The sequence below is a fragment of the Ceratotherium simum genome, chromosome 2 (assembly GCF_057802395.1).
Source record: "Ceratotherium simum simum isolate JZ-2026a chromosome 2, ASM5780239v1, whole genome shotgun sequence".
NCBI classification, from domain to species: domain Eukaryota; kingdom Metazoa; phylum Chordata; class Mammalia; order Perissodactyla; family Rhinocerotidae; genus Ceratotherium; species Ceratotherium simum.
The window spans coordinates 29817275-29832124 of record NC_141901.1 but is presented as its reverse complement, the minus strand read 5'-3'; the positions used below and the strand labels follow the sequence as shown (position 1 = coordinate 29832124).

Below are 14850 nucleotides of genomic sequence, written 5' to 3'. Positions count from 1 at the left end.
GATAATACATACCATGGAGAAAAATGAAGCAGGTAAGGTCTATAGAGAATAGAGAAGGGAGGGTATTATTTTATTTAATATGGTCAGGGGGTGCTCACTGATGACATTTAAGCAGGAAGTGAGGGACCAAGCCATGTGAATATCTGAAAGAGAACTCCAAACAGATTGCCTGTGGCAGGTACAAGCTGGACGTTTTTGAAGATAAATGAGAGAAGCTCTGCGAGTGGGTGCCAAAAGGATGTAAGGGATATAATGAAGTTGGAGAGGAAGCACTAGGCACCAGTGTCAGAGTCAGTATCAGTATCAGAGGTCAGAGCAGGCAGTGCACTTTTTCAAAGGATAGAGCAAAGAAAATATGTGGACTATACAACATCAACAGATATTCGGAAATGCTACTTACCTGTAAGTGCCTCTGAGGACACTATTTCTCTCCTCATCCTGTCTACTCTACAAGGTTATGTTCCATCCTTTATCACTCAGCTGAACCATGAGGTAATAGAATTTTCTTAAGCGATGTCTTCTTAATTTATCATCTGGTGATTTTCTCCCTCTATCTTTGTTCTTTACCCTGAATTGAAGGAGAAACTGAACGGAATTCTGTACTGCATTTGAGCAACTTTATGTTATAGTGGATTAGAGCAGCTATTAACACATGAGACTATTTATTGATCTAGAGTTAGTTCCTTGGTAAGTTCTTTTAATTTAAGGCTTATTAGCATAACTGTGTACTGGTGATGTGTTGCTACCACCTGAAAATGTATCCAGAGGCTATAAGCAATGAGTCTACTGAAAGACAACAGCAAGTACCTAAATAATCCCCCTGAGAACACCAGCTAATGCGTAGGTGTTCCAAGTACTTAGGAGGGTTAAAATGTCAGCCAACACTCTGTACTACGCAATAGCAGAATGAGTCAATATTAACAAGGAAAATGAAATCAGAAATACATGGGTAAAGACTATTGCATTTATTAATTGAAAAGCAGACCCAAATACTCAGTGTCCATTTTTACACACCAAGGCTATTACATTTCCATTAGATACATAAATTTGCTTGAAAAATCACCTTTCAAATGTCAAAAATGTCTAGTCAAATACTTTTCTTCAGGGTATTTGAATTCCCTGACTGCTGAAATAAAAAGCTATTAGCACATACAATTGCTGTTTAGCGTGTTATAGGTGTCCTTGATCATTTCCATCCCCTCCCTACTCCAGCAGGTCCCCTTAAACTCTAGTTGCCAATCACCTCTGTCCTTTTATCCCCTCATCTGAAACGAAACCAAGCAAAACCTCAGCGGGCCAAATCCCTCTCCATACATACAGCCGACACTGTCCACAGCCTGTCTTCTGCCTGCATAAAACTAACCTGTAGCAAGAAGAAAAATAAAAGCAGATTTGCTCTTGGAGTCTCCAGGCACTGAGGTAAAGATATGGGCTTCAGAATGTTTGTCTCCTAAGGAAACTACTGGTTTCTTCTTTGCTCTTTCCAGCACTGAGGTAGCCCACTAAGGTGAGTTTTATGTGATGGCTAATTTGCAAAAACTCCTTCCCTTGTCTCTCTCCTTTCCACCTGACTTTTAAAGTTGGGGTTCAGGTAAAGAAACTATCAGGTCATCAAATTTTTCTAAACATAGTAATTGTGTAGGTCTCACAAAGTCTAATTAAATCAAAGGTATAAAGAAGCCCAGAAGAACTCTAATAAGATAGTGTACAGCTTAGGAATTGATCTATAGTGAAACTTGGAAAATATGGGGAAATGTTTTTTCTCCTGGGGTGATAGATAATGAATGTAAATGCATTTCAACTGATAGAACATTATCGCCAAAGCTAGAATAGGGAATGGGAGTGATTGACCAAAAACATCCTCGTACTAAACATTTTGTGTATTTCTGGCTATTTCTTTTTGGTAAATTCCCACAACTGCAATGGCTGAGTCAAAGGCATTTGAGGAACAATTTTTCAGATTTTCAATACAACATCTCCTATACAGAGTAAAGCAGTTTCATCATGATTAAAAATGTTTGAAGATACCTTTTTCCTCCTCCTTGCTAATTACAGAAATATTCCATTTCTTAAAGGAATCTGCAATTCTTTGAATATCAGTAAGTCTAAACTCTGTTCATATATTTTTGGTCCATTTGTATTTCTTCTTTGGTGAATTTGATGAACATCATTTCTACATTTTTCTATTTGTTTTAATATAAAGAAATCTTTTAATATTATAACTAGAAACCATTTTTAGTTTTATACACTTTTCCAATATTTTATCTTGTTTTGTCTTTAGCTTTTAAAAATTATATAGATTTTTCTTCCATTTTTATCAAGTGAAATGTATTTTTTTTCCTTTATAGTTACTGGCTATTGTGTTATACTCATAGTCTTCCCTGTCTCCAGATTAATTCATCTATGTTAGTTATTTATCTTATGGTTTTATGTTTTTATTTAACTCTTTGGTATTTCCAGAGTTTGATTTTGACATATGATGCGAGATAATACTTCAACATGATCCTTTTTTCAATAATTCACTGGTGCCTCTGCCAATTTTCTTGAACAAGCCATCCTTTCCCTATCATATCAGAAATGCCACCTTTATAAAGTCCTCAATATTTATATGTTTGGTTTTATTGTAGATCTCTATTTTCTGCTCCACTAATGCTTCTTTACATTCAGATATTAAAACCACACTATTTAAGTATTGCTGCTTTAAAGGACTTTTGATATTTCCCTGTGTGGTCTCCAGTTATTACTTTTCTTTTTTTCAACATTTCCTTGACTTTACTATCAAGTTTATTTTTCTAGATGAAACTTAGATTAATTTCTCACAGTTCCCAGAAATAAAATTTTATTAAATTTATCAGTTAATTATGGGGTAATTGACATGTTTATAACATGGAACTGCCTCATTTATTCACATCTTTTTTTCTATCCTATATTAAAGTTTTCTTCAGATGGGCTCACAATTTTTATTGTTGATGTCTAGTTACATTTCTTATTACTATTGGAAATGTTAATTTTTATTATATGATTTAACTTATTTATTGCTGGCATATGAGTTAATAGTTGTATATATTTTATTTACTTATATGTTATAGAGAAAACTATATATATGTGTTATATTTTTAATAGCTTATAGACACACATATATTTCAATCATGGCTAAACTCTCATTCATTCTAAATATTTCATAGATTCTCATGGAAGTCCAAATAAAGAATCAAAGAATCAAAATGATAACATAATTTAATTTCTGATAAGTATTCCTGTATTTTTCTTCTCATTTACTGAGTTGTCTAGAACTTCCAGAACAATTTCCAACAGAAGTGGTGAGTGAACATGTTCTTTGATGTGTTTTACGCTTCAGTATGATGTTGGCTCTTGGTCTGAGGAACATATGCTATATCATATTCAGGAAACATTCTTCTCTTCCTACATAGCTCTGTGTGTATGTGTGTGTGTTTAATCAGGAAATAGTATTGATTTTATTGAATGCATCCTGGAATTTATTAAGATAACCATGTGGTTTTCTCATTTCCTCTATTGCAGTGATGGATTATATTAATAGATTTCCCATTTGAACCATATTTGCGTTTGTCGACATTAAATCTTACTTGCTCATGATATACTAGCATTTAAAAATGTTAGATTCTATTTCTTAGAACTTTAAGAGTTTTTGTATTTAAAATAATAACTAAGGTTGGTCTATTGCCTACTTTTTCGTGCGCTGTCTTTGTCAAGGTTATGCCATCTTTGTTATTAGGGTTATAAAGATGCTTCAATAGGTACTTTATACTGTGGACAGTTTACAGAGTGTGGTAATTATCTGTATATTCAAGGCTAGCACCAATTTTCTCAGGCAACCATCGGAGTCTGGTTATTTTCTTGGAGATAATTTTTATTTTTTAAACTCTTTATTTTATAGGTTTTATACGTTTTCATATATCAATTTAATTAATTGTTATTTTCCTTGAGGATTATTCGAGTTTCACAATTGTAATCTAGTATTATACATAATCTTATAACCTTTTGATCTCTGTTGATTTGTAACTGTTCCTACGTTCTTTATTAATTTTGTATATTATGAATTAACTTAATTTTACTTTGGACTAATAGCAGAGCTAGTCCAACCAGCCTTCATCGAGACAAGGAGCTTCCACCGAGATGTAAATCAACACACTGCTTCAAGAGAGGCTGGCAACAACAGCAAAAAGTTGGTGAACATTAACAGTGTGTTTAGTGACTTAGCCAATTTACGTTTTTGCACAAACTCCTTGTCTTTTAGCAGATAAATAACAAGCAATTTGAGAATACAACCACACCCAGCTAGAGCTAGAGCCTTGTTTATTTTACTTTATACTATCTAAAGAATCAGCTCTTAGATTTACCAAGTCTACAATTATTGATTTATTAATGCATTAATTTCTGCTCTTATTTTTATTTCTTTTTTTATGCTTTCCTTAGGTTTGACTTCTTGTTTTCTAACTTCTTGAATTTAGGTTTTTTTAATATTATTATTTTTTTTATTATCTTTTATTCTTCTTTAAGGTTATAAATGTTTCTTTAATTACTGTGTTAGCCATGTCCCAACCTTGTTTTGAAGATGTAGTGTTCTTTTTTTTTTTTTTTTGTGAGGAAGATCAGCCCTAACCTAACATCCATGCTAATCCTCCTCTTTTTGCTGAGGAAGACCGGCCCTGAGCTCACATCTATTGCCAATCCTCCTCCTTTTTTTTTCCCCCCAAAGCCCCAGTAGATAGTTGTACGTGATAGTTGCACATCCTTCTAGTTGCTGTATGTGGGACTCGGCCTCAGCATGGCCGCGGAGAAGTGGTGCGACGGTGCCACCCAGGATCCGAAGCCGGGTCAACAGTAGTGGAGCGCGAACACTTAACCACTAAGCCATGGGGCCGGCCCTTAACCATGTTTTTGAATTATTTTCTTGATGGGTGCTATAGGCATTACAATAAAAACATATTAGAAGCTACTTCAGATTTATACTAACTTAATTCTAGTGAAATATAGAAAATCTATTCTACTACAGCTCCATTCCCTCTCCCCTCCTTTGTGCTATTACTCTCATATATATTTGGTCTATATGTGTTATAAATTCAACAATACAGTGTTATAATTGTTGTCATATAATCTCATGTCTTTTGAAGAAACCAAGAGAAGAACAGATATCTTTATAAAGTGTTCATATTGATCATCTTATATACAATTTCTAGTATTCTTGATTTCTTCCTGTGGATTCAGCTCCCTACCAGTTGGAGCTGTAGGAGGATAGTAGCCCCCATTTTACTGGACTCCCCTCCTGGCATGAAACCTCTGCCGCGTGAGCAGAAATGAGGACAATCAGGGCCCCAGTATTCTTGGCTTGGTGCATCTGATAGCAAACCTCTTAGTGTCAAGTTTGTGTGCCTGATGCACAGTAAGCCAATCACTGAGACATGGTGCTTGTAGATGGAGAAAGCTTTATTAGAGTTGGCCAAAATGAGAAGGCAGGAGGGTAGGTTCTCTCAAACCCACCTTAAGAAGAGAAGAAAGCAGAGGGTGTTGTAGAGATAAGGGACGTGGCAGGAGGAGTTTTGGAGAAACAAAGAGGTAATGTGTGTTTCTTTCACTTCAGATAAGCCCTTGGGCAATCTGACTTCCGGGCATCAATGGCAGCTGGGGACTGGTTATCTGGTGATTGTGACTTCCTTAAGGCATTCTTTTTTCTTCTGTAAAACAAGCTCATAAATCCTTATGACCCTTGAGTCGCCCCTCAGGTTAAACAAGAAAACAGCAAATTGACAAGATTAACTTCTTTTCATCATTGTCTGTGTTGGGAACAAGGTCAAAAGGTAGTCTAATTGAATATTTACAGTAAACCTCAGGTACCCAGCTTCACACCTAAAGTAGAGCCTCCACACTAGAAATGGAAGCTAGGTGGAGCTTTGGAAAGGAGCTTTGCTTAGACCATGCTCCTACAATTTGTGGAACTCTCTTCTCCACTGTGCTTTGCATCTATATCTAGAATGGACATTGAACAGTGTGCCTTGTTTAGAGGCTTCACAGATTTCACAACTTGCTTCCTTGAAGGTACAGATTTGGGAACCCAGGTGTTGCTTTAGAGTTGAACAGCCACAGACCTTTGTAAACGATGTTTGTGTTTCCTTGGGTATTGTACTCTCTTCAAACCTTCATAGGTTTTAGTTTATTAGGTTCTAGCCCATTTTATGTACAGGGAGATATAAATAACCATAATCAAAGTGCTTCCTTAGACAGCATTCTTAACCCTGATGACTCTCCTGTTATTTACTGGTCTTTGGGTGTAGCCCATCCTTCTCACTCAACTCAGTGCTGTCTATCTTGAGGCCACTTGAAACAACAGGCTTGGGTTGGAAGCCAACACCCTTAATCAGACATGTGCCTCTGGGCTGGCTCCCTTTGTCTCCCAGAGAAGATCAGAGCGAAGCACGTAAGAAAGGCAAAGCTTTTATCCTAAATTGGTAGGAAAGAATGTTTTCTTCAAAGCTGCCATCTCAGTGTATTTAAATTTCTGGCCCTAGCCAGAGACAGCCATCCTTTGCAGAGCTGTATCCTTTTCCCTCTTTGCTTGAAAAATGGTTAATTCTTGCCTGAGTTCTCTCTTGATGAAATTTGATAAGAAATGACAAGAAACAGACAATACACTCTGACATTTTCCAGTCACTTGTCCTGGAACTAAAGGCACAATAAAAACATGATCATCCTTTCAAGGTATCATAGGTGACACTTTTAACAAATATTTTGCCCTGGTGTAATAAGGATCATATGCTTTTCAGGCACAATACCTATGTTTTCACTGACCCCTACCCAATCATTTAGCCAATGCCTTCAAATTTTAGGTTTCTACAATGCAAGTGCCTCATTTCTAGCACTACTTTGTATATTAATTAGAGTACACTCTAACCTGCTTTTAAAAATAGACTCCAAAATACAGTGGCTTAAATAAGGTCAGGTTTTATTTCTCTCATATCACAGTCAAGAAGTAGGCAGCGAAGTGCTAGTAGGGCCAGCACTACCCCTCAACACATAGATATCATCTTTGAGTCTAAGATATTTTGCATAGTTCTCATGAACTTCTTTGTGTCCCGGCTGATGAGAAGGGAAAGATCAAGCCCAACTTACTCATTGTTTTTAAGAATACAAGCAAGAAGAGGCATCTATCACTTCCACTGACATCCCATTGGACAGAACATAATCTTATGGCTATATCTAGCTGCCCAGGTAGGCTGGGAAATGAAATAATGAAATCTTTAGCTAGGTAACTATGTACTCATCTAAAACATGGGAATAGTATTAAAGGATAAACTAGTCAGTGGATTTTGGTTAATAACTAGCCATCTCTGCTATACCAAGTATTAGATTATAATTAAGTAGGAGTTGACATGTCTTCTGCCTAAGATTTCTAAGGGAAAAGATCTGAATTCTTCAGGTTCAGACCAAAAGAGAAGGAAAAAAGAGACATTTTAAAAAACATACATGATCACTTCAGTGACCCTTTGCCTCGGATGGAGTGGAAAGGAAACTGGAACTGGAAAGTCCCAGCTTGGTTTCTTCATCCTTTCTTCTTGGTGTCACTCATGAAGTGGCTGCTCATAAAGTCAAACTTTCGCTTTAGCCTAGCTCCTGCACCAAGAACAGGCAGAGGCAATATTCAGTTCCTTTCTTGAGATGGATGCGTGCCATGCAAACTTTTGTTCACCTTACGAAACATTCACGTTAGGTCACCAAATAGCCTTCCTGGTGTTTCTCTTGTGGCAATATGCAGACAGCACTTGGTGATCTATACAAAGGCAACAATTTCTAGGTCTACATAGGAAGATGTCCAAAATTTTCATTGTCCATCCTTTCTCTTACCTGGGAGAAAGTTGATAATGAAAAAGAATTAATTAGAAAGAAGAAATTAAAAAGAAGTGAAGGGTACCATTTACTGTCAATTAATGCAGAAAGCTTAGTAATATAGTTCCAAATAAGAAGAGATGTGCCTCCTTAATATTAAAAGGCAAGGGAAACTAGTTCCTTAAAAAAAATGGTTTAATATTATGCAATAGGCAGAATACATACCTCTTCTAGGGGTAAGATTGGAAATGATAGAAAGGAAATTCATCTTTGTGGGTTGTGAAAAGTGTTTTGGAAACCTCTAGAAGAAAACTACCTTCACGTCTCACACACACACACATCACTACCATCTCCATCATTATTTATATCTTCACCCTCTAGTCACATCCAAAAGACCAGACCTCTGTCTTCACCCATCCATCAAATAGCCCACAAATACTGTCATGCCCTTTGAGGAATAGCAGTAATTGGGCAGAAGAGAAAGTCATTGACATTCAGTCTGTGCCTTAATTGTTAAATTATCAAGACATCAGGAAGAGCCAGCTTGTTGAGGTTGAGAATTGATTCTTTCTCGAAAGAAGGGCAGCAGATCCTGGAGGAAAGCATAAGTCGGAGTAAAGTACTAAAGAGAGAAAGCTGCAGGGACAGCAGGAAAGGATGAAGAGGTAGGAACCCGGAGAGTGTCCATGAAACCTGCCCTTATTCCTCACCCCCATCCAATGCAAACGGCCTTGGCAGTGAGGAATAAGGGAGCAGTCAACTATAGTGGATAACAAAGCCTTTTTCCCTTCTCCCAACTCTGTACAACTGGGAAACAAGTATGTAAACTCTTTGTCAAAGAACTGTTTGAGACTTCTTTGGGGCCTGGTAAGTATGTGTTTGATTTGGGAAATAGTAGGCTGGGCATTATCTGGAGCATGAGTGTCTATAGGCAGTACTTTTCTCTTGTTGATCATCCTACCAGCATTTCTAGCCTCCAGTGGTTGGAAAGGGCTATCCATTTGACCCCATATTTTTCCTTTACCACCACTTCCTTACAATCCAACAAAGTTCTCTCAGCTCTACCTTCAAAAACATTTCCTAGTCCAACCACTTCTTGCCATCTTCACCTCTCCCTCTACTCCAAACACTACCTGGCTACTGAAATGTCCTTCTCACTGACCACTCTGCTTCTACTCTTGCTTCGTCAATCAGCAGCCAGAGTCATCCTCAAAGCATACACCAGATCATGTCAGCACCCCCGGCTTAAAACTCTCCAATGGTCTCCATTACCCCTGGAATATAACCCACACACCTCACCAGACCCTTTCTGTCCAGGCAGTTTCCTGGCACTCTCCCCATTGCTCGCTAGGCACCAGCCACACTGGCTTTCTTTCATCAAGTCAGACTTGTTTTTCCCTTAAGTATCTTTCCCTTGCACTTCCTGTTTCCTCTGCCTGGAGTGCTATACCCTCAGATTCTCTTTCTTTATAGATTTCCTTTTGTAAACTCTTTGTACTGAGAAAAAGCCTGGCATGTAGTAAGCAATGAATGTGTACTCTATGGTAAGGAGTTTGGATTGCTTATTGAAGTGGCCCACGTTTTGTAAAAGATAATAGCCAATGGGTTAAAGATTATATTGTTGGCAGAAATTAATATGTATGCCAACAATATAGGCACACTATTAAGATCCATAATTCAATTTGTAGAAATTTATTCTAAGATAGAGTAATCCAAAATATGCACAAGTGCAGAAATTTGTTTGCTGATATGTTATTTATAGTAGCATAATTTGGAAAAAAACTAAAATATCAACAATAGCATATCACTTAAGAAAACTTAACAACACAATAGAATATAATTATATCTGTCAGGGTTCTCCACGTAAATAGAACCAATAGCATAGCATTGGTAGAGAGAGAGAGAAATTTATTTTAAGGAATTGGCTCCTGTCATTGTGGGGGCTGGCAACTCTGAAATCTGTAGGGCAGGCTGGCAGGCTGGAAATTCAAGTAAGAGTTAATGTTACAGTCTTGAATTCAAAATCCATAGGTAGGGGAAGCAGGCTGGAAACTCAGACAAGATTTCTATCTTGCATGCTCAAACTGAAAGAACAAGCTAGGATCATTCTAATACAAACTTCTACCAACAACATAACCTTCAACCCATTGGTTATTATCTTTTTAAAAGTGTGAGCTACTTCAATAAGCAAATCTAAGCTCCTTACCACAGGCTACATGTTCAGTGCTTACTATGTGCCATAGAGTAGGCAAAGTTAATTTGGTGCCCTCAATTTTTTTACATCCTTGATGATACTTTCCTTTTACCTCCTGCTCTTTCCATCTAACCCCCATCAAAACTCCCATCACAGAAAACAAATTGATAACAATCATAGCTAGGTTTTAAAAAGTACCTGGTACGTTCCAGGTACTACTCTAGACTATGAGATGAGTGCTAGTACTATTCCCATTTTATAGATGAGATGACTGGGATATAAAGAGGTTAAATATCTTGCTAAGATTTATACAGCTATTAAATGGTGGGGCTGGAATTCAAGCTCAGGAAGTCTGGCTCCAGAAATCACACTCAACACGAAAGTGTATTGCCTTTCATGATGAATGTATTAACATGTTAGCATATAGTACATGTGTGTAGCCTGCTGTCTTAGGAAAATATGCATGTTAACAAGGTTCTGACACCAGAGGACTAAAGCTGTTAGAGGTGGTCAGTAAATGAGTCATTTAGGGCTGAATGGCAGAGAGGTCTTTGCAGAACCCCTCATCTGACTCTCTGCATGTGGATAGTTCTCTCTGATGTCTGTAAATCAACTGTAGGTCTGTAAATTTCTCTGGGACAAGTAGGGCTATAGAGCCCTGATCTGGTGGTTTAATCTGGTAGTTTGAGGCCAAGGTCTTCTGGTCAATAAAAAGAGAGTTGTTTCCCTTTGGGTTATGAAGGAGTTTCAAGCTTCTTTCAAGTTGTCTGTGCTCCCGGCTAGGGGTCTTCTGGGCTCTCTTGAATGGATGGCATTACTTCCTATGGGTCAGTCACTGGTTCTTGCCCCTCTTCATCAAAGTCCATGTCATTATATTTCCAACAGATACTCCTGAATGTTCAGACAATTATCAGAATTAGTCTAGTTTTCTCTTATGGAATTATCCAGTGCTGACTAAATTTCTTTTAACCCAATATTGCCCTTAATCTTAGGTGTTTTCATGCTCCCTTTGAAAATAAGCTTCTCCTCCTCTCCTGCCTAATCACACTGTTGAGGGAAACACAGAGCAGAGCATAAGAGAGCACAGCTAGAAGGATAGTGGAATGTGAGAAGGGAGAAGAATGAGGAGAGTGGAAGGGTGAGAATTTCAACCACGGCAGTTATGGCTGTAGTGCTGTCACCTGTGCCTCCCCCGGTTATCAACTCAAACAGAGCTGCAGGACATCTGGTCCTGTCCAAAATGTCCATGAAGACATTTGGTCCATGCCGAAAGGTCCTTGGTATTTGGTCCTGCCCAAAACCAATTGGCATGGACCAAATATGATCACGGAGTTTTTAGGCAGGACTAAATTTCAAGGATTTTTTGGCGTGGACCAAATGTCTTATGAATGTTTTCAGGACCAAATATCCAGGACCTTTGGGCATGGACTGAAAGTCTTTGGATGTTTTGGACGGGACCAAATGTCCGCTAATCTAAAATGAAACCAACTCAGGAGGAAAGTCTAACAATCTAGAACTCTTTCCTTCTTGTTGAGATTTCACTTTGCACAGGCTCAGAAAACATCCCAGGAAATAACCTCTGAGCTATAAAACAATAACTATCTGTATACCCGTTTCTGTTAATAGGAACCCCCAGTTCCTCTGTTTTCAGACTTTTTAAGGTTTCTTTTATGTATGTTCTTCTGGAAAGCTACTTTGTCTTTCTGTTAGAAAATTTTCTGTTATCTCCATTTTGGTATAGTACCTTGAGAAGAATACAGATTTAAAATTCTTGTATCATTTTTAAAAGTACCTTTTGTGGCTTCTGTCAGTTGCCTTAATCTTACTGGAATTTGTACTCCAATATTGTAATATCAGGACACAAGAAGGCCACTTTAGTTTTGAATTGTCACATTTGGCCTATGCTTTGGTGACTCTTCTATATCCTGTATAGATGTCTTTATCACTTCACTGCACTTATTTGCTTACATGTCTCCTCCTTCTACACACTGTAAGCCCCATATGACAAGGACAAGAGTGCGGGTCCTCATTATTTTAGGGCAAATTTACTATGCTTCTCTAGTCTACTCAGTTCCCTACACTTGGCACTTGGGGTTGCTAGATGCAGTAAGTAAAAATATAAGGCACCAAATTAAATTTAAATTTCATATAAACAATGCATAGTATTTATATTAGTCAGGGTTCTCCAGAGAAACAGAACCGTAGAATGTTTGCACACACACACACACACACACACGCACACACACACATAAGGAGATACAGAGAGGGAGAGAGAAAGAGAGATTTTAAGGAATTGGCTCACACGGTTATGGAAGCTGGCAAGTCCAAAATCATTAGAGTGGGCTGACAGACTTGAGGCCAAGGGAAGAGCTACATTTTGAGTCTGAATGCCCTCCATTGGCAGAATTTGATTTTCATCATGAGAGATCAGTCTTTTCTGTTAAGGCCTTCAGTTGACTGAATGAGGCCCAACTGCATTATGGAGGGTGATCTGGTTTGCTCCAAGTTCGCTCATTCAAATGTTAATTTGGAAAAAAATATCTTCACAGAAACATCTGGAATAATGTTTGACCAAATATCAGGATACTGTAGCCCAGCCAAGTTAATAGCTAAAATTAACTACCACAGTATCTTCTAATGTAAGTATGTTTCACATTATGTTTGGGAGATATTTATACTAAAATATTATTCACTGTTTATCTGAAATGCAAATTTAATTAAGTATCTTGCATTTTGTCTAGGAAGCCTATTTCCAATGATTAATTAAACTGTCTCTATTATTTTTCTAACATCCATCCAACTGCTTCTCTTTTCGTAAATGACCTACATTCCTTGACCACTGGTAAAACATGTAATCAAAGAAGAAACATACAGTTGATATTTGTGACCATGAATTTATAATAGAATTAATATACCTTGATGTGCAACTTTCTGCAGCAACACTTCTGCCCAGTTGCAAGTTGGAAAAAGACAGAGATTGAGTTGAAGTAGCAAAGAATAGAGAAGCAGAGGTGGTTAGTGTATTTGTAAGAAATTATAGAAGATGCACGACAAACTCTAGAATGGGTGAGGGAGTGAAGACAGACTTGGGGTGGCAGAAAGGGAAAGTGGAGTAGTATTTTATGGACTAGAAGTCCCAAAGAGCTTGAGGAAAGTTGTGGAAGTGATGTTTAGGCAAACAAGAGTACTGAAAGAGTAAGTGCTCTGTTGAGGAAAAGAAATGTCTGAATTAATTATGTTGGAATTTAGAAAGCTATGAGTAATTCAGAGTGACTATGGGAATCAGAGAGTGAAATGAAATATAAAGCATCATTGTACGTTAGAAGCTCAAGAAACAGAGAAGCCTTGGTGTTGTATAGATCATCCACTTAGGTACTGAAGTCATCCCAAATTTGTGATGCAAAGGAAAATATATGCAGGTGTCAAAGGCTGCAGTGAATGAGTGAAGTGCCTAGACTCTAGAAGGTAATAGATGATAGCACAGAACAGGAAGAGTGAGTGGTAGAGTCACATGGCATAAATGTCAAAAAGAATGGATTTTTAAGATGGTGGAGAAAACTTGAGACTACATTCTTGTCATATTCATTTCAAACCATTAGCACTTATTTCCAATTTCTTACAGTAATTGCCACCAACCCTTTCCCAACTGGTCTTCACACTTCCTGAACCTTGACTTGTGCCCTCTAGCTTCTGGCACACAATGCTGTGTGTGATACATTCTCATTTTCATCTCTGATGAAATCAAGTTTCCACTAATTGCAAGGGATGGTCATTACATAGAGTTTGTGTCCAACCCAGGATTCCCTAGAGAAGCGCTGTTTAATAGGAGTTTCTGCAATGACAGAAACGTTCTCTACCTGTGCTTCCACCATGGTAGCCAAATCACTCCCAGGGCCATGTTCAGCATGCAGAAGCTCAAATAGAAAACTATCCTTCATCTTCTTGTTGCAAACATTCCTTCTCTGTCCCTCGCTCTATGTTCTCTGGTCCAAAACTCTTCTTTGGGATTCAAAAAATAATATAAGAAATGCCTGTGCCCATGGTTCTCAATCTGAAACCAATGGCTATTCAAGGTGTCATGGATGGGCTTCAAGATCCCACAAACCTGAGGATGTTTACAAAGGTTATGCACAAGTCAGTGTGCGTATTTCTGGGGAAAGTGCCCAAAGCTTTCATCTCTCTTAAAGGGATATGAGATACAAAAAAGTTAAAAGTTTCTTGTTTATACTGAACACACAAAAATCTTAGGAACCCTAAATGAGACCAAATTAAATTACCACAAAATAGCTGAAAGATGAAGGCACTAGAGTGCAGTTTTTTTTACCTCCTAGCAGTGCCCATCATAGTGCTACCACATAGGCACTGATAATAAATATTTATTGGTGATTTATTCAGTCAATATTGATAATTGATGGATGACATAAAATTGATAAAAGGTAAAGTGTAATTAGGGAAGGACAGTGTACCTTGATAAGCTCCAACCTTCTTGAGGGAGCAGGAGGCTTTAGGACTTCCCCATGAGCTTAGGAGCTGTGGATCAGGGATCTTGACCATGAGACCTGGGTAAGCTTTCTTAATCCCTTGCACCTGTGTTATTGTCGTTACTCCCTGGCCATTGTGCAAAATAAAAAAAAAATCTCAAAACAAACAAAAAAGACTTATTTACTTATTTGAGGAATCAATATCCTGCTCCACAGTCAAGGAACCCCCGGAAATAAAATGGGCATTAACAGAAAGCAAAGGAAGCAAATCCTTGGGTGGAAAGAAAGAAGTAGGCAGAGTAGGGACCTACGGTT

At 37.9% G+C, this 14850-nt stretch overlaps 1 protein-coding gene across 1 annotated transcript in view; it reads right to left on the bottom strand.

The window, feature by feature from the left end:
* The window catches only part of LOC147917798 (flavin-containing monooxygenase 5-like), a 28840-nt gene extending 14914 nt beyond the window's left edge, over positions 1-13926 (bottom strand). Inside the window, exon 1 of the mRNA XM_087436607.1 lies at positions 13849-13926. Within this exon, the coding sequence (XP_087292733.1) occupies positions 13849-13926 (78 nt within the window). The remainder of the gene's footprint in view (positions 1-13848) is intronic.
* Between the last annotated feature and the right edge of the window lie 924 nt (positions 13927-14850).